General features: G+C 38.4%; 1 protein-coding gene across 1 annotated transcript in view; it reads left to right on the top strand.

Moving 5' to 3' along the window:
* Window positions 1-6: 6 nt before the first annotated feature.
* LOC108520355 (rap guanine nucleotide exchange factor 6-like) overlaps window positions 7-20,315 on the top strand; it is a 146,393-nt gene continuing 126,084 nt past the window's right edge. The window contains exon 1 of the mRNA XM_017859693.1: window positions 7-96. Coding sequence (XP_017715182.1) covers window positions 28-96 — 69 coding nt within the window. The 5' untranslated portion in view covers window positions 7-27. The remainder of the gene's footprint in view (window positions 97-20,315) is intronic.

The raw sequence follows: 20,315 nt of genomic DNA, 5'->3' as shown, positions 1-20,315 counted from the left end.
GGCCCCAGCCCGGCCCCCAGTAGGGAGATGGCGTCCTACGTAGATAACAGCTTCCGCCAGGCGGTGATGAAGAACCCCCCTGAGAGGACCCCCCAGGTGAGAACGCGGCGGCCGCCTGCACTTGGCCGGATTTCTGCCTCGCAGGCTGCGTCTTCCCCTGTCCTCCCACCTCCTTCCTGACACAGTTCGCCCCGAGCACCCCACTTCTTGCATTAGGACCCCCAACTGCCAAAGGCATTCCACCTCCGAGTCTTTTACTCCGCCTATCCTGATTTTATTTTTTCCTCTCCTTGACATTCTGCTCCTTAACGCTCCCCTACCCATGACTGACCTTCCCCCCCATGTGGCCCCGCCGAGAGACAGAGAGAGAGAGAGAGAGAGAGAGTGTGTGTGTGTGTGTGTGTGTGTGTGAATTCTCTAGCTTTCCCTCTCCCCGGCCGCCCTCGGTGGCCTCTGAATATCAGGGGTTGGGGTCTCATCTCCCCTTGGCCAGCGACTCTTGCTCCCTCTGACTTCAGATCCGTTCCTCCCCTTGCAAGTGACCCTTGGAGTTCAGTGGTGTTTGAAAGATAGAGGAGGAAACCTGTACGGTTGTGCTAAAGACAGATCCGTGCTGACCTTCTAGTGAAACATTGAGGTGTTTGTATGTTTACTGTTTTGCTTTTGTTTTTTAAAGGATACTGCTTTCAATTGAAGAGAAAAAAAAGTTGAATAGCTAGGTTAGTGCTTTTAGTTTAAATTGCAGACATAGCTGCAGAGCAGGCGTGTTCAAATACACCCTCGGGAAGGGCACCCTGCGGATTCTTTTGGTGTTGCACAACCTTGTCAAAATTAGATAAGTTTGTTAACCTTTATACATTTGTTTACCTGCAGGCTTATTCTCTTACTTGTAGCGGCTGATAGGATTGGATTTGGTAGTCTCAAGTTTTACTGGAGAGGGGGATATTTTATAAAAATGTGGTAGCTTAATTTTCTCCCCTTTTAGTTGCTGACTGGATAATGACGCATATTCCTAAGCGTTGGGATGGTGACTACAGGAGATCCTGCCTGCCAACCCTCTTAAGACAAATAAGCCCTCCTGATCCTTGGGACCATCAAACATTTAGGATCTAATGCTTGAAAGTGTTGCTTCGCTTGTTAGGTGTTGGATGCCATCTGTTCAAATCCAAATGCTCTCCTTCTCTGATGTTGATTATTATTTACTGTGGGGAGAACATAATAAAATATAATCTTCCCCTGGCTGCTTTTGGACAAGCCCCAAGAATGGCACCTGGTACCGTTTTTGATTTTTCATTTTCCTTGATGGAGCTGTCACATCTGGGAGATCATGGATAGATTGCACATACTTATCAAACGTGTGGAAGATGGCTGGAATTTTACAAGAAAATTTATCTCAGTGTCTCCAGAAAGTTCCCATTTTAAAAGACTATTTTTATCCCAACTAGGAATGTCCTGCTTTGATCTTGTTCTTCTCTTGGTGTTGCACGCGCTGCGTCTCCTGTGCCTTTCTCATCTATTTGTTTTAAAATTGTCAGTTGGATCAGTCTTCTGCATCTGAAAATGCACATTCCCTGTCTCAGTGTGAAGGAAAAGCAGATTTCAGTGAGATATTTCATTTCCTTTCAAGAATATTGTTTTAAGTGCCAAGTGAAATTACGCATGCTGAGAATATGGGAACCCAGCAAGGCTGGTCAGAAAATGATGTCAGAGGCCTTTGGTGGAAATTAGAGAGGGGGGAAGCGGTGCATTTGGTTGATTAGTTAGAAGAATAACAATGACTAAAACCTACTATCAGGTTGGGGGGCGGGTCACCAAATAAGACTAGAAGAGACAAAACCTCCACTGTGACTGTGGGCCTACTGTGTCAAATAAATGAACTGTTCAACTTTCCTGTTCCCCTGCCAGTTGTGTAGAATAGAGTAAAAACTGACCCAACACAAAATTTGGCCTGTGCCAGCTACTACTAACCCCACTACATGAAAGCTTTATTGACAGTCGGAAAGCAGCACATTTGCCCCACCAGACCTTCGTAGAAGAAGTAAACGTAAGGAAACCTACCAAACATTTCAAACATTCCTAAGTGTCAGCCCTGTTAACTTTGATGTTCGTTTGGTTATTACTACAAAACCCCATGTTTATTTGTTTTCAAGAGAAAGTTGTTCAGAATGTGAACGTTTTCCATCTTTACCTGACTGGCCAGGAGTAATCTTCTAAAATTTGAAAATTTACTCGACTGATAAGTCAATTCCACACCCTGCAGGAATTGAGAAGTTCTACATGAGTTAGGCTCCGCACATTCACTCACGGCAGAGCATATACTGGATGTCATGAGATCAGACTTAATTATGACAGGTACTTTTATGTTAAGCTAACTGCTGTTGAGAGTCTAATGATCGGCTTGGAAGGAGTTCGCATTAACAGCCTTGTCTTATAATAAATGTGAGTTAGAATTTTTTAATATTAGAAAAGTAACCTTGTTAAATAAGCTTGATATGAACAGAAGGACAGGAATTAGGAAAGTTTTGCTGTTGTGCTTCTTTCTGTTTCTGAGGATAGACTTGATAAAGGAGTTTGTGTGATTCTCGTTATATGCAAAAGGAAAAGAATTGGGGAACATATGTAATTTTTTTTCTCCTGCTATTCAATTCTATTTGTTTTTTAAAGTCTTGCAGGCCTCATTCATTTCCCAAGCTCCGTGAAAACATAGTTTTGTATTTAGGTCAATCAGTTGCCTAGAAGTAATCCTGATGTCATTAGTGTAACCTAAGAAGTTGGCTTGAAGAGAATCTGGGGGTGGGAAGAGTACCAGGAACTTCCGTAAACTGGGAGCTTTTCATGTCCACCTGGAAAATGGAAACACATTTCAGTTATATCTTTAGAGAGGGGGAAGAGTAAGGAAAAATACCAAAAATTATCATCAAAGTTTTAGCCAGGTTATACATAGTTCAGTTTCAAGAGACTATCACTATTTCACCTGATATTCTGAGAGGAGGAAAAAACTCTTTAATCCAATGTGTGTCCCATATTGTGTGTCTGGAAACCTGGCTGAGTTCTAGTCAATGGGGCATTGTATTCTAAATAACAAACTTCCTTGAAAATAATGAGCCCTGAAAACATTCTACTGATATTTCTCAGTGCACCTCTGTTGAAAAACAGGACTCTTAAGTAATTGCTTTATTTAATTATTTGGGTTTATGTCTTTAATCACTTAAATGAGAAGCTTGGTCACCAAGGCAATTTGGTGAAGTAAAAGATTGTAAATAAATTACAAACAGCTTTTATCCCCCAGGGCTTATACAATAAAATGATTTTTCTAAACCATTTTATTAACTTGTTGAGTTCAGGCCCTTTGAAATTGCTTCTGTAGAGTGTTTAAATGCATACTGTTTTGGTTTTCAGGTGAAACATCTATTGCAAAATTGTTTCCTCTCTTTAAAGACCTAATGTAATGCATTTTTAGCTAGTTGTAGAAGTTACTTTTAAAAATGTTTTGTGTAAAATAAACCCCACCCCATCTCCTCCTAGTTAATAATCTTACTTTTTTTTTGGCTATTACAACTTTTGATGTAGTTACTAACCCATTAATGTGTTAAAAAGAATACAGGACTTGATTCATTGGGAAGTCACTCAGTAGAATTCGTCTTGAGTCATAATGAGAGAGCTGAAAAAAATAACTTTAGCCCAGAGAACTGTAAATTATGAGAAACGGCACGAAAGAGTATCTCTGACAAATATTTAACTTTCAAACCTAATGGAAGAATTGTGTCTGTTACAGTTAAATTTTCCATTTGAGTTTCTTTTTACCATTGTTTATAAGCAGACTTGTATTTGTCAGCTTATACTTTCATTGTATTTTAGCCCATTTTGGGGCTTTAGTAATATTTGTTTCTCAAGTAGTTTTTGTTCATAGAATACAACTAAACTATCTGTATGCCATTTAAAAAGTATGTCTCATAAAGAAATGATTGGCCACAAGCAGTTAGATTTCATCATAATGACATTTGAATTTCTTGGTACAGAAATACATTTATAACGGAAACATTAACTTCAAACTCTGTTGGCATGTGACTTTGAACAAATGAGAACTTAAATTTATGAAAAAATGTTAACATTCCTTGCAATATTGATAGAACCTTAGTCGCCTTGAAATAACCCTTTAAACATTTACTAATTAACAGTTCCATTATTAGCTTTGCATATCTTGGCTGAGATTCAAAATGAAAATCTCTCCAACTGCAATGCTGTATGGAGCTACTGGTTTAATGCAGTTGCAGTCATTCCCAAATGATGGAATTTCACAGATTTTTTTTTTTTTGGAGAAGATGACCACCTTGATTTTTCTCTCAAGAAGGAACATAAAATCAAAACTAGTTATGACTTCTTATTGCTATCATTTAATCTCACTGTTTTTAAGAAGGGAAGGATGCACTGTTATTCTAAATCTCAGTTTTGAAAGAAATTATTGTTTGCGTCATAAGAAAATTCACTGCAGTTTTTCATTTAAATTTTACTTTGGACCTGAAAAAAACTTATTTGGGTAGATTTTGGATGATTCAAAGAATCACAATAAGATCTTTCTTTGGTGATATTTGATGAGATGGGGTGCTTTCAGGATGGTGTGGCCACAGACAAAGTTTGGTAAGAGAGAGAGATACATATATATATATTTGGAATAGGGTCTTGCTTTGTTGCCCGGGCTCACTGCAGCCTGTATCTCCCAGGCTCAAATAATCCTCCCACCTCGGCCTCTTGACTAGCTGGGTCTACAGGTTTATGCCTCTGTGCCTGGCTAATTTTAAAAATCTTTTGTAGAGATGTGGGGTCTCGCTTTGTTGCCTAGACTGGTCATGAAGTCCTGGGCAGAAGTGATCCTCCTGCTTCAGCCTCCCAAAGTGCTGGGATTACAGGTGTGAGCCACTGCACCTAGTCCATTGGTGATAATTTGAAATTCAAGTAACATAAAATTGTAATGGGATATGCCTCAGATATAAATGGACTATCTGAAATAATGATATGATAACCTTCTAGAAATAAAAACTCTGATTTTGCTTGACTCATATGAAAACTTAATGAGAAAAAAATTACTCCTTTTTTGTAAATTTTATATGAAAGTAACTTTGGCCAGGAGTGGTGACACACATATCTGTAATCCCAGCACTTTGGGAGGCTGAGGTGGGAGGATCTCTTGAAGCCCAGGTGTTCAAGACCAGCCTGGGCATCATAGCAAGGCCGTGTTTCTATTTAAAAAAAAAAAGGTAAATTTGATTTAGACTTAGGAGATATGGAAACCACTGAAAATTATTGGTCCTTAATAATCTGTATTTTATGGGATATTCCTTCTCTTCACTCCATTTTTGGTAACAATTTCTTTGTCGGTAAAATGATAATAGCTTTCTGAGGTTTTGTGGATTAAGTGAAAGTACATTATTTAGTGTAATGCCTAATGTTAGTCCTCTTTATAGCATATTTTATAAAATATCTATTATTTAACAGGCCTTGGGAATTCAAAGATGAAATGTGTGTCCCTCAAGTAACTCACTAATCTATTGTTATCTTATAAGTAGATTGTAATTTATTAGTGCTATAACAGCGATCCTATGACAGCACTGAAGAGGATATGGACTTCCTAGATGAATATGTATTGAGTCGTAGGGGAGTAAGAATTCACCTACCAGTGAACTAGCAGACATGAAGTGTATTCCAGATTGACCTACTGTCGTATGAGTAGCACACATGGTAAGACGACATGTGTAGATCTTTGTTGAGTGTGCTGGGAACAAGGGGACTGAGGAAGGGATGAGGAATGATTACTGGCATTTAGAAGCTTATGGTTTGTGAGGGTAGGGAGGAGATCAAGAGTTCTGTTAAAGACTGGTGTTCATTTTCATGGCTTGAGATGGTTGGGAGGCTCAATTACACAGTGGTGATGGATTAGAAATATTGCAGGAGTAGAATCTGCTGGACAGGCTGCTGAATGTGTGCACATTTTCTATCTCATTATATTAAAACTATGCTTGAATTATACCAGTGCATCCTAATTATGGCACAGGATGATCCTGGATATTTCATAGTTCATGGGAAAAAATCCAAGTTGTCCAATACAGTTTTCTTGATTTGTAAGATTTCTCACACTATTTTTTTCCCTTAAACATTAGTATCTTCTACATGTACATTCTGGGAATCTAGTTTGAAATATTAGTTAAACTAGTCCGGGTGCTGTGGCTCATGCCTCTATTGTAGCACTTTGGGAGGCCGAGGTGGGTGGATCACTTGAGGTCAGGAGTTCAACACCAGCCTGGCCAACATGATGAAACCCCGTCTCTACTAAAAATACAAAAAAATTAACCAGGCGTGGTGGTGGGTGCCTGTAATCCCAGCTACTCAGGGAGACTGAGACCGGAGAATCACTTGAACCTGGGAGGCAGAGGTTGCAGTGAGCTGAGATTGCGCCATTGCACTCCAGCCTGGGTAACAAGAATGAAACTACGTCTCAAAAAAACAAACAAACAAAACCCAAAACACCACTATATAGTTACACTAAATATATTTCTTTATCTGTAATGATAATGTGATTTCCAAACATTTCATCATTTGGAAGAGTTGGAGAACTTCTAAATTTAAGCAGGCAAAATGAACTTATTTATATAAAACTCAAAATTGACTCGTGATGGCACAATGTAATGATGGCATTGAGTCTTTAAGAACAGTTTCTTACTCCTCTATACCATTTTTTGTTTAGATAAATTAACTGGTGTTGGTAAATTAGGAGGAGAAGCAATTTGTAGTACATGTACTTGATCTTTTGTAGCTTTATTGGAGCTAGAATATATATATATATATATTTATGTATTTATGTAGTTAAAACTATGTTCAAGTGATTGATTATATCAGTCATTGTGGGAAGAAAAATAAGTTTATTCCACATTATTTTGACTGTTAAAATTTTTATCTTTTCAGGAAAAAAAAACCACCCCTGTTTTCACGTGCAAAATCGCCACCACCTGCTGAATTTTAAGAGGGGTGTGTTTCTTGCTATATTCAGCTGTTTCCTTTTTCCCTCCAGTCTGTGAAAGAATTTACCCTGGGTGCGGTGGTGGTGGGGTTATTGTTTTTTTGTGGAGGGAACAGCTTGGTTCTTGGATTTTAAGTTGTCCTGGCTCCACCTTTTCTGTACTTTAATATCCATTATGTATAAGAAGTGTTTTGGGAGAGTTAGTGTCAATGACTTGAAGAGGAACTTTGTTTTGTCATTGGAAATAAACTCCTCTTCCTCTGGCTGTTGTTTCTCATTGCTTACCTTCCACAGGTTGAAAATAATGGACTGTGGAGCTTTAGAATTAAAATAAGTGAATAAAAATTTACATTTTGCTGCCATTTGAAGTTTAGTTGACAAAACGACACAGTGTAATATCTGCCCCTTGGCACCTTTCTGTTCTGTAGCTCATGGTATTTGTTTCCACCCAACATAAAAACTAAGAAGAAAGATAGAGAACACTGAACAAGAACTAATCATTAGGCCATTCTGGGAAGGCCTGATAGTAACTTTCTTAGAAACTAGCAATCAATGGATCTAAGAGGTTTATGGTACTATGGTGATTATCTGATTTCTCCTAAAAATTCATTCTAGAATTAAGACTTATTATTTTTTAAAATTTATTTTATTTTTTAATGACCAGTCTTAAGTGGAATCATTTTCTTTCTTAAACTTTTTAATACTCCATTACCATCATTATTTGCTTCTCAAATTGTCCCAAATTTGGCCATTTGGACTCCCTTTTGTATATACAGTCATTAGACTTCCTTCTGATTTATATAGTTAAAACTGTGTTCAAGTGATTATGTCAGTTATTGAATTATCTCAAATAATTGAGGTAAATGTAGATTCATATACAATTGTAGGAAATAATGGGGAGAGATCCTGTGTACCCTTTACCCAGTTTCGACCATTAGTAATAGCTTATAAAACTGTAGTGTAATATCACAATCAGGATATTGACATCAGTGCAATCAAGAAACAAAGCAACTCCAGCACCACGAATGGTTCTTGTTGGACTTTATAGGGACATTCACTTCCCCACCCCACCTCTGGGGATCACTAATCTGTTCCATTTCTATAACTTTGTCATTTCAAAAATGTTATTAATTGGAATCGTACAGTATGGCCTTTGGAGATTGGCTCCCCTCACCCCGCGCAGCATCATTAAGGCTCATTACCTTTTGGTTAAAATGAATTTCTGTTGTTGTTAGTGAATAGTTTGGCCTTGTGCTTCTAAAATACCAGTAATGTCTGAGGATTGGGAGGTTAGTGGTAAAAGGTAAGATGGGTTTAATAGTGACAGTGAAGAGAAAGTTCTATGATAATGTGTATAAATATAGAGCAGAGAGCATAAGGTCTTGGGTGAGCAAGAGTTGTGATAGCATACTACATTTGGGAGATTTTAATACGTGTATTTCATTTTCGTATTTTTTTTTTGTCATAATGGAAGTAGTAAGGTTAGCCTTAGCCTTCATATTCTCCAATTGAAATTTAAAAAATAAATCAGAAGAAAGTCTAATGACTGTTTATACAAAAGGGAGTCCCAATGGCCAAATTTGGGACAATTTGAGAAGCAAATAATGGCAGTAATGGAGTATTACCCCTAGGGAAGAAAATATCCATGAGCCCATACTGATATAAGTAAGTAGTTGAATAAAAAGCAGGAGAAGAGACAGCTCTTTGTTACAGTAGAATTCTAATTAGAAAATGAAGGAATGATGGAAATCGAAAATCACCAGCAGGCAAACACCACAGTAGCAGTTGCTACAGGCAAGAATCATCAATGGATGCTAAAATTAGTGGGTGAAGGTATGATGAAAAATATCATCATAGATCATATCATTGGGATATTTGCATAGTCTCAAAATATCTCCCCCACACAATTAATTAACTATAAAGGAAAAAGATCAATACTTAATAATGAAGAAAACTGCTGATACCAAATTAACCAGATCATCAAAGTTAATATCATTAGTAATAAGACATGTCAACATCATGTGTCTCCTGATATAATGTATTGAGAAAGAGACATCTCAGGTATTCTTAACTAAAAATCAACCTAAGTGGAGCAAATATCAGACAGATTCAAATTTAAGGACATTCTACAGAATAACTGGCCAGTACTCCCCAAAAGTATTGGGAGAAACTGTACATTGGAAGAAACTAAGGAAATGTGATAACCAAATGCAGTATAGGATTCTAGAATTGATCCTGGACAAGAACAGCAACAAAAAAACATTATTAGGATGACTGATGAAATTGGAATTTTAGATAATTTTACCACAATTATTGTAGATGCTAAATTATGGGAAGCTGGGTAAACGGGATCTTTGACCTGTTTTTTAAATAACCTCTTTTACTCTAAAATTATTTTAAAATTCAAAGTTAAAAAAGGGAAGCATAGCTTTTGAAGTTTTTTTTGTGATCCTGAAAAGGGGATACCAAATTATTACTTCTAAAAAAATCTTTTAGGCTGAGCATGGTGGCTCACCCTGTAATCCCCGTGCTTTGGGAGACTGAGGTGGGTGGATCACCTGAATTTGGGTGTTCGAGATGAGCCTGGCCAAAATGGCGAAACCCCTTCTCTACTAAAAATACAAAAAATTAGCCGGGCCTGGTGGTACATGCTTGTAATTCCAGCTACTTGGGAGGCTGAGGCCAGAGAATGACTTGAACCCAGGAGGTGGAAGTTGCAGTGAGCCGAGATTGCACCATTGCCCTCCAGCCTGGGTGACAGAGTGAGACTTCGTCTCAAAAAAAAAAAGCAAAAAATCTTTTTTTCCTGTTTGATAATTTACTCTTAATGAAGAGCCTAGTGCCTTTTAAGTGAGTATTTTGTATGTATTGGACCACCAGTAAAATGGTTGAGGCAGTATATATATTAGTTGGAGAAACTTGAAAGCACACACACACATAATAGCTAATAAATAAATGGATGAAAAGAGATAAAATAGTAACTTTTATTTTGTTTTATTTTATTTTATTTATTTTTGCAACAGGATCTCACTGTGTCACCCAGGCTGGAGTGCAGTGACATGATCATGGCTCACTGCAGCCTTGTCCTGGGCTCAAGGATCCTCCCACCTTAAGCTCCTGAGTAGCTGGGACTGCAGGCATGCACCATCATACCTGGCTAATTTTTTTTTTTTTTGAGATGGAGTCTCGCTCTGTTGCCCAGGCTTGAGTGCAGTGGTGCAATCTCAGCTCACTCCCAACAACCTCCACCTGCTGGGTTCAAGTCATTTTCCTGCCTTAGCCTCCTGAGTAGCTGGGATCACAGGTGCACACCACCATGCCCAGTTAATTTTTGTTATTTTTAGTAGAGACAGGGTTTCACCACGTTGGTCAGGCTGGTCTAGAACTCCTGACCTCGTGATCCGCCCACCTCATCCTCTTAAGGTGGTGGGATTACAGGCGTGAGCCACTGTGCCCGGCCCTAATTTTTGAAATTTTTAAGATCTGGGTATTGCTATGTAGCCTGGGCTGGTCTTGAACTCCTGGCTCAAGTGATCTCCCCCTCTTGGCCTCCCAAAGTGCTGGGATTATAGGTGTGAGCCACCTTGCTTGGCCAGAATTTTAACAATTTATTCACCTTTATTCCTATCTGAATTTTGTTGATATTCCCAAGACAGAGTGTATTTTATCAGTGTTTAATGTTTTGTGATTCTGAATTTAAGTAAATTAGAATATTTGGTATAAGAAAAATTGTAGGAAATAGAATATTCCATGTATATTAAGCAGAATAGAAAAATTGTGGTAGTAGTTTAAAGAAGTCAATCCCAGTGAAATTTAAATTGTAGATTCCCTCTTCCCCATTTTTTTCTTTCCTGTGACCTTAAAAATTCTTTAAATTGTTACTTTTGGTAGGAGCGAGGGGGTGGAAAGGGAGGGAAGGGAATGAATGGAAGGGGTGTGTAGTCTAGTCAGAGGCCCTGTTATAGCTGTGGATAATAGTGTTATCTAAGCTGAGTATATTGAATACTTTCATCTAGATGTCTTAAAAGGACTTTAGTAGGATATAAAAGAAAAGAAAAGGAATTTTAAAATCAAATTAAGGCAAACGGTCTCTACACATTTTCCCCCTCATATGTATGCCTTTACATTTAGGTTATAAAGTCAGCCCCCCTCCCCAATCCCATGAATTAGCCAACTGTCTTTCCTTTTTTTATTTTTTGGTGGTAAATACCAGAGAATGAATGCTGTTTTTAATGTTACAGGTTTTTTTCATAACTGAAATTGGTGTTAAAAGATTGAATTAAAACATATGAGACCTAACATTTTAGATAATTGTAAATATAATGTAAACAGGAAGGTATTTATTATTTTTAATAATAAAGACATAAATCCCTTGTTTGCTGTATTTTAAGAAACTTTTGCTGGTATTTGATGTTTTAAATAATAAGTTGCATTTGAGGGCACAAATGAAAAAGAAGAGAGCTGGCCAGGTTTTGAAGTAACTAATTGTATAAAATAAAATGAAAAATGTGTAAACATACAGGTGTGGACTAAACCTATTTGACATTTATCCATTTCTTCATAGAGAAACTATTTGAATTCTGCAAGGCAAAAGTTTCTGATTTTTTTTTCCTCTGAGCTACTTCATGCATTCTTACAAACTCCATTTCCTTTTAAACATAGTCAAATGTATTAGGGAATATTTGGTCAAATTGGTAAAAGTATTTCTCTGCTACCTGACTTCAAAGTATTCTGCAAAGATACGGTAACCAAAACAGCATGGCACTGGTACAAAAACAGACACATAGACCAGTGGAACAGAATAGTGATCTCAGAAAAAAGACCACACATCTACAACATCTGATCTTTGACAAACCTGACATAAAAACAAGCAATGGGGAGAGGATTCCCTGTTAATAAATGGTGCTGGGAAAACTGGCTAGCCATATGCAGAAAATGGAAACTGGACCCCTTCCTTACACCTTATACAAAAATTAACTCAAGATGGATTAAAGACTTAAATGGGAAACCCACAACTATAAAAACTCTAGAAGAAAATCTAGGCAGTACCATTCGGGACATAGGCACGGGTAAAGATTTTATGATGAAAACATCAAAAGTAATTGCAGCAAAAGTGGCAGTTGACAAATGGGATCTAATTAAACTAAAGCGCCTCTGTACAGCAAAAGAAACTATCATCGAAGTGAGCAGACAACCTACAGAATGGGAGAAAATTTTTGCAATCTACCCATCTGACAAAGGCCACAGTCTACAAGGAACTTAAACAAATTTGGAAGAAAAAAACAATCCCATCAAAAAGTGGGCAGAGGACATGAACAGACACTTCTCAAAAGAAGATATTCATTGCAGCCAACAAGCATGGAAAAAAAGCTCAATATAACTGACCAGTAGATAAATGCAAATCAAAACCACAGTGAGATACCATCTCACGGCAGTCAGATGGCAGTTATTGAAAAGTTGGGAAACAACAGATGCTGGTGAGGCTCTGGAGAAGTAGGAATGCTTTTGTGGAAGGACAGAGTGGTGATTCCTCAAAGACCTAGAACCAGAAATATCATTTGGCCCAGCAATACCATTACTGGGTATATACCCAAAGGAATATAAATCATTCTGTTATAAAGATACATGGAAGCATATGTTCATTGCAGCACTATTCACAATAACAAAGACATGGAATCAACCCAAATGTCCATCACTGATAGACTGGATAAAGAAAATGTGGTACATGTACACCGTAGAATACTCGGCAGGCTGTGAGATCATGTCCTTTGCAGGGACATGGATGGAGCTGAAAGCCATTATCCTCAGTAAACTAACACAGGAACAGAAAACCAAACACTGCATGTTCTCATTTATAAGTGGGAAGCCGAACAATAAGAACACATGGACACAGGGAGGGGACAACACACACTGGGGCCTGTCAGTGTTAGGGGAGGGAGAGCATCAGGAAAAACAATTAATGCATGCTGGGCTTAATAACTAGGTGATGGATTAATAGGTGCAGCAAACCACCATGGCACACTTTTACCTATAACAAGCCTGCACATTCTGCACATGTGTCCTGGAACTTAACAAAAGTATTTAACTTGTATTTTTTAGTTACTGTATTGAAAAATGGCTTCATCAAATTTATATATTTCTGAATGACTAGAAATGAGTTTTAAAAACTCGTGAGTTTGGTCAGGAGATCGAGACCATCCTGGCTAACATGGTGAAACACCGTCTCTACTAAAAATACACCATCTCTACTAACAATACACCATCTTTACTAAAAATACACCATCTCTACTAAAAATACAAAAAATTAGCCGGGCTTGGTGGCGGGCATCTGTAGTCCCAGCTACTTGGGAGGCAGGAGAATGGCGTGAACCTGGGAGGTGGAGCTTGCAGTGAGCTGAGATTGTGCCACTGCACTTCAGCCCAGAGTGAGACTCCGTCTCAAAAAAAAGAAAAAAAAAAGTGAGTTAAAAAAATTGAAATATAGTATCATAAAATGCCAATAATTGAAATAAGGAAGAATTTGATAGCATTTCAGTGTTTCTAATCTTCATTCATATCTGATCCCCATCCTGTTTTTGTGTAGCTATGAGGAATTGAAGAGCAAGCTTTAGGGCAAGCATTTTCTATGTGTCTGTTGCTTGGATTTGGGATACCACAAGCTTCATTTACAATCAGTGTGCTGAGAGACCCAAAAGTTCTTTATTCCCATATGTGAATCTCCTAACCTAATCGTCACCTGAGACTTAAGTTGGAATGGGTGAGAATTCCTATCTTGATTCTGTTTTCTCTCGTGTAGTTTAAATCTACATCCCATAGTTAGAGAAAACTCTGTGGGAGGCAACATACTAAAATCATTTCATTTTAAATGTCCTTGTTCCTACTTTACATATTCTGCGATGGTTGGTTTTTTTTTTTTCTTGTAGTTATAAGTTCATATCTTTAATTTTAATTGTATTCATAGAATACTTGTTTTGAGTTTAGTATATTTCCTTCATATAACCTAGTGGTTATAATCTTGGGCTCTGGTGTCAAACAAACTGCTTTGTGGCCTTGGGCAGGTTACTTCACCTTAGTCTGAGGCTTTTTGGATTTCACAGCCTTAAAATTTCATAGCACTGGGCATTGACATTTGTTCGTCACCTATTTATTATACCAAGTAAGCATGGTTAAAATACACATAAACTTGCTATCCACTAGCCTCATTTAAGAAAGGATATTTTACTGTCATAAAAATAGGAAGGTCATAGTTTCAGAATAAACAAATACAGCTTTGTTTTGCTATATTCTGTTTTTTTTTTTCAAGGATTGATGAAATTTTCACCATGGGTGGGTATTGTAATATTACCAATCTCCTATAATTGTGAATATTAAATACATTAATGCAGGGGTACCCAACCTCTGGACCACAGACTGATAGCAGTCCATGGCCTTTTAGGAACCAGGCCACACAGCAGGAAGTGAGTGGTAGGTGAGAGAGTGAAGCTTCATCTGGGTTACTGCCTGAACTCCGCCTCCTGTCAGATTAGCAGCAGCATTAGATTCCCATGGGAGCACAAACCCTATTGTGAGCCGCATATGCAAGGGATCTAGGTTGTGCACTCCTCATGAGAATCTAATGCTTGATGATTTGTCACTGTATCCCATCACCCCCTAGTTGCAGGAAAACAAGCTCAGGGCTCATGCTGATTCTACATTATGGTAAGTTGTATAATTATTTCATTATATATTACAATGTAATACAGAAATAAAGTACACAATAAATATAATGTGCTTGAATCATCCTGAAACGCTGAAACGTCCCCCCCCCCCCCCCCCCCTCCGACGCCCAACTCTGTGGAAAAATTGTCTTCCATGAAACTGGTCCCTGGTGCCAGAAGGGTTGGGGACCTCTGCATTAATGTATATTAAAGTTCTTTTTTTTTTTTTGAGACGAAGTTACGCTCTTGTTGCTCAGACTGGAGCGCAGTGGTGCAGTCTCAGTTCACCACAACCCCTGCCTCCCAGGTTCAAGTGATTCTCCTGCCTCAGTCTCCCAAGTCACTGGGATTACAGGTGCTGGGATTACGCCTGGCTACTTTTTGTATATTTTGTAGAGACGGGATTTTACCATGTTGACCAGACTGGTCTTGGACTTCTGACCTCAGGTGATCCACCCTCCTCGGCCTCCCAAAGTGCTGGGATTACAGGCGTGAGCCACCACGCCCGGCCCTAGTAAAGTTCTTAACACAATCTCTGGCATTGAATATTTACTCTTCTTATTACTATTTTTCAGTAGTTGATATTCGTTACTCTTTTATTTTTTCCCATAGATAACTTTTCATCATTAGTTTAATGACTAATTCACCAAAGTGATTTTAATATGTTGATTTGATAGACTTGATTTATAGCACAGATTGTTAGGTTTGCAGGTTGCCAAGAACTGCACATATAGGGGTTAACTCCAGGCTTTTTTTTTTTATGCAAGAAAAAATCTAAAGGTAGACAGTGCAGGGTTGGGTTGGTGCAGATGCTTAAGGATGTCATTTAAAGAAACTGGCTGAGTCTTCTGTTGAGCAAGCAATTTTAGTCTTCAAAGTCACAAAATGGTAGTTGCCTCAACAAGCAGGAAAGGAGAGGGGTGGGTGTTAAATCCTTTCCTTGGTGTATTGTCTTTCTATTTTGAAGGAAAGCCCTCTCTAGAGACTTATTGGCTAAGACTGTGTCACATGGCTACTCTTGGCTGCAAAAGAGGCTGGAAATTTGAGTGTTTTTCTTGTAAGCCTCAATAGTACAGAAAGGCAGGAAAGAAAGACATGAAGATTAATGGGTGCTGTGAGCTGATGTATTTCTCCAATTTACTTTGCATAGAAAATAGATGATTGTAATAAGCTTATGCAGTGATTCTCAGGAGACTTCTTTGAAAGTCTTATTGAATTATAGAGTTATGTTACTGTAGCTACAGTTATGGAATGCAGATATATTCAACTTCTTGGTTCACTTATTAGGCATATGATTATTAATTTTTTGAATCTCAGTCTCATTTACAAATAGGGATAAAAATACTAGTGGGCGAGCGTTATGTGTAAATATTATAAAACTGTGTGTAATGTTAAATATTATCATTTCTATGGTAGATGAGTTCTAAACATCCCATCTATTGATTTGAAGATATTGGCATATGCTATTTTCTAAATTGGTTCCTTTTGTTTCAGATTTACTCTATTTAAAAAATTCCAGAAATGTATTTCGTTTTTTTGGGTGCTCCCAAAAAGTACAAAAGTATGTACTGATATGTCTACTTGTAGTAATATTTTGTCATTTTTCTAGGACTTCAGTGTTTCATTTGTCATCATTCCCAAAAGCTGAATCACTTCTTTTTTGTTTGTTTTTTGAGTCAGAGTCTCTGTTTTCCAGGCTGGAGTGCAGTAGTGCAATCTCGGCTCACTTCAGCCTCTGCCTCCTGGGTTCAGGTGATTCTCGTGTCTCAGCCTCCTGAGTAGCTGGAATTACAGGTGTGTGCCACCACATCTGGCTGATTTTTGTATTTTTAGTAGAGACAGGGTTTTGCCATGTTGACCAGGCTGGTCTTGAACTTCTGGCCTCAAGTGATCTATATGCCTCGGCCTCCCAAAGTTCTGGGATTACAGGCGTGAAGCATTGTGCCCAGCCAAATCATCACTTACAAATGTATATTTTTATATAAAATATACATAAAAGCTAGTTAAATAGGTTTTGCACTTTGCTTACATCATAACTTTTTGTCTTTAAGAAAAAGTTTCATATTGGTTGTTATACAGGACTAGCTTTGATACTAAAACTTTAAGAATGCATTGTGTTCTGTCTTAAGGTAGGACGTATGATGTGTTATGGGCTTTTTCTGATAGCATTCAAGATTTATATACATAAACTGCCCTTAATGTTTTATAGTGGGATCAGTTAAACAATTTCCTATCAGAAGCTAATGGCTAGAAATGTTACTGGTAAGAGTCTAGCATTTATCATCTTTAAATCTATGTTTCCATAAATTATTTCTTTTGGTGGGTCTATAATATATGCCTGAATTTGGAGTCTTAACTTAGGACTCGGTTTTTCTTTAAAATTGATTAACTTGAACTATGTCTATCATTCCCACTAAGCTGAGAGTTTATTGGGCTGAGACTTATTGTCCATCATTTTTTTTTTTAATTTTTAAATTATTTTATTTTATTTTTGAGAGGAGTCTTGCTCTGTTGCCCGGCTGTAGTGCAGTGGTGCAATCTTGGCTCACTGCAACCTCTGCCTCCTGGGTTTGAGCCATTCTCTATCCTCTGCCTCCCTAGTAGTTGGGACTATAGGCATCCACCACCATGCCCAGCTAATTTTTGTATTTTTAGTAGAGACAGGGTTTCACCGTGTTGGCCAGGTTGATCTTGAACTCCATCTCAAGCTATCTGCCCATCTCGGCCTCCCAAAGTGCTGAAATTACAGGCGTGAGCTCCCACACCCGGCCCATCTTTAAAGCTCAGTACTTGCTCAACCTCTTAGCACAGAATTGGAGCTGATAAATGTTTAATGACTTGATCTTGATTTCCTGAGATTTTAGACTTGGTGGTACAGGGAAAAATGTACAGTGGAAGCTTGAACAACATGGGTTTGAATTCTGTGGATCTCCTCATACATGGACCTCTCCCCTCTCCTCCCCTTCCTCTTCTCTCTCTTTTTTTTTTTTTTCCTTTCCTTTCTGACATAGGGTCTTGCTCTGTCTGTTGCCCAGGCTGGAGTACAATGGTGTGATAACAGCTCACTGCAGCTTCAACCTCTTGGACTCAAGCTCTCCTCCCACCTCAGCCTCTGAATAGCTGGTACTACAGGTGTGTGCTACCATGCCTGTAGCTAATTTTTAATTTTTTTTTTGGTAGAGATAGGGTCTCGCTGTGTTGTCCAGTCTAGTCTCAAACTGCTGGGCTCAAGCTGTCCTCCTGCCTTGGCCTCCCAAAGTGTTGGGATTACAAGTGTTGAAACTTCAGTAAATATATTGAAAAAATTTTTGGAGGATTGCCACAATTTGAAAAAACTTGCAAATGAACTGGAAAAATTATGAATAATTATGAAAAGTAGGTATGTCATGAACGCATAAAATATATCTGGGTACTAGTCTATATATGACCATAAGATGTCAACAAATCTATTACAAAATGTTAAAATTTGTCAAAACTTATGGATACTTACAGATTGTACATAGCTCCATTTGAAGTCTAGAGAAATGTAAACAAATATAAAGATGAAGCATTAAATCATAACTGCATAAGATTATTGTGCGTACAGTACTACTGTAATAATTTTGTAGCCACCTCCTGTCACTTTTGTGTCATGAGTGTGGTTACTCATCTCTCAATGAGGAGTTTGTCTATCAGTAAACTGCATATTGCAGTAAAAAGTGATCTTTTGTGGATCTCCTATATTTTTCATGGATTTTAGTGCAATACTGTAAACCTTGAATAACATCATGGAACCCATACAGAGTGCCACTGGTGGCTGGAAGTCTTCCCAAGAAGCAGAGAAAATTCATAACATTATAAGAAAAAGTTGGATTGCTTGCTATGGACCATAGATTAAGGTATGCAACTACAGTTACCCAGAATTTCAGACAGGCAGTTCATCTTGCAAAGATTATTTCTGTTTTTTATTAAACAAATTTAAGATATTGATAAATACAGTACTGTAAATGTATTTTCTCTTCCTATGATTTTAATGACATTTTCCTTTCTTTAGCTTACTTTGTTGTAAGAAAACAGTATACAATACAAAATATGTGTTAATCGAGTGTTTGCTTATCAATAAGGCTTTTGGTCAACAGTATTAGTAGTGAAGTTTTGGGGAGTCCAAAGTTACATGCAGATTTTCAACTTTGTTAGGGTTTGGCACCTCTAATATCTGAGCTGTTCATGGGTCAGAAGTTACCCACTTCATGGATTAAATTTACTCACTGAGTGTTAGCAAGATTGTCTTTGGCTTTTGCGATGGAACACTTAATTTGATATTTCTCTTTCGTGATGCTGAAAGTGTTAATTCTCTTATAGTTTGCATATATTCTATAAAAAGGATCTTGTTCCCTGCCTTGGTGGTTACAGAGTTGGTTTACCAGCTTGTAAAAGTTGTTAAAGTTTTTCTTTGAGTTTAAGAAATTTACAAAGGTTAAGTATTTTCTTTGAGTTTAAACTGTGTGTGCCTGTGGGTGGAATATGGATTTTTATCTTTTTTTTTTTTTTTGAGACGGTGTCTTGCTCTGTTGCCCAGGTTGGAGTCCAGTGGTGCGATCTCGGCTCACTGCAAGCTCCGCCACCTGGGTTCCCGCCATTCTCCTGCCTCAGCCTCTAGAGTAGCTGGGACTACAGGCACCCGCCGCCACACCTGGCTAATTTTTTGTGTTTTTAGTACAGACAGGGTTTCACTGTGTTAGCCAGGATGGTCTCGATCTCCTGACCTCGTGATCCGCCCGCCTCGGCCTCCCAAAGTGCTGGAATTACAGGCCTGAGCCACTGCGCCCGGCTGGATTTTTATCATTTTACTTTTGTTGTTGTTTTGTTTTGTTTTCTTGAGATGTAGTTTAACTTTTCTTGCCCAGGCTGGAGTGCAGTGGCGCGGACTCCGCTCACTGCAAACTCTGCCTCCTGGGTTCAAGCCATTCTTATGTCCCAGCCTCTCAAGTAGCTGGGATTACAGGTGCGTGCCCACCACGCCTGGCTAATTTTTGTATTTTTAGTAGAGATGGGGTTTTGCAATGTTGGCCAGGCTCGTCTCAACTCCTGACCTCAGGTGATCTGCCTGGCTCAGCCTCCCAAAGTTTTGGGATTACAGGCGTGAGCCACCACACCCAGCCTTTGTTGTTGTTGTTGTTGTTGTTAGATGTACTAAGTTTTTCTTTCCTCAATTATCTCTTGGACTCTCGATGAGAACTTTCCACTGATTTCAGGGCACAAGATCTAGTAAGTTGGCCAGGTACGGTGGCTCATGCCTGTAATACCAGCACTTTGGGAGGCCAAGGAGGGCGGATCACCTGAGGTAAGGAGTTCAGGACCAGCCTCGCCAACATGCAAAACCCTGTCTTTTGTAAAATACAAAATACAAAAATTAACTGGGCGTGGTGGCACGTGCCTGTAGTCCCAGCTACTCGGGAAGCTGAGGCAGAAGAATCCCTTGAACCTGGGAGGGAGAGGTTGTAGTGAGCCAAGAGCACACCACTGCACTCCAGCCTGGGCAACAGAGTGAAGACACTGTCTTAAAAAAAAAAAAAAAAAAAAAAAAAAAAAAAAAAAAAAAAAAAAAATTTTTTTTTATATAAAAA

This window comes from Rhinopithecus bieti, unplaced genomic scaffold, assembly GCF_001698545.2.
Source record: "Rhinopithecus bieti isolate Rb0 unplaced genomic scaffold, ASM169854v2 scaffold_50922, whole genome shotgun sequence".
Classification (NCBI taxonomy): domain Eukaryota; kingdom Metazoa; phylum Chordata; class Mammalia; order Primates; family Cercopithecidae; genus Rhinopithecus; species Rhinopithecus bieti.
This window is presented reverse-complemented; position numbering and strand designations above follow the sequence as displayed.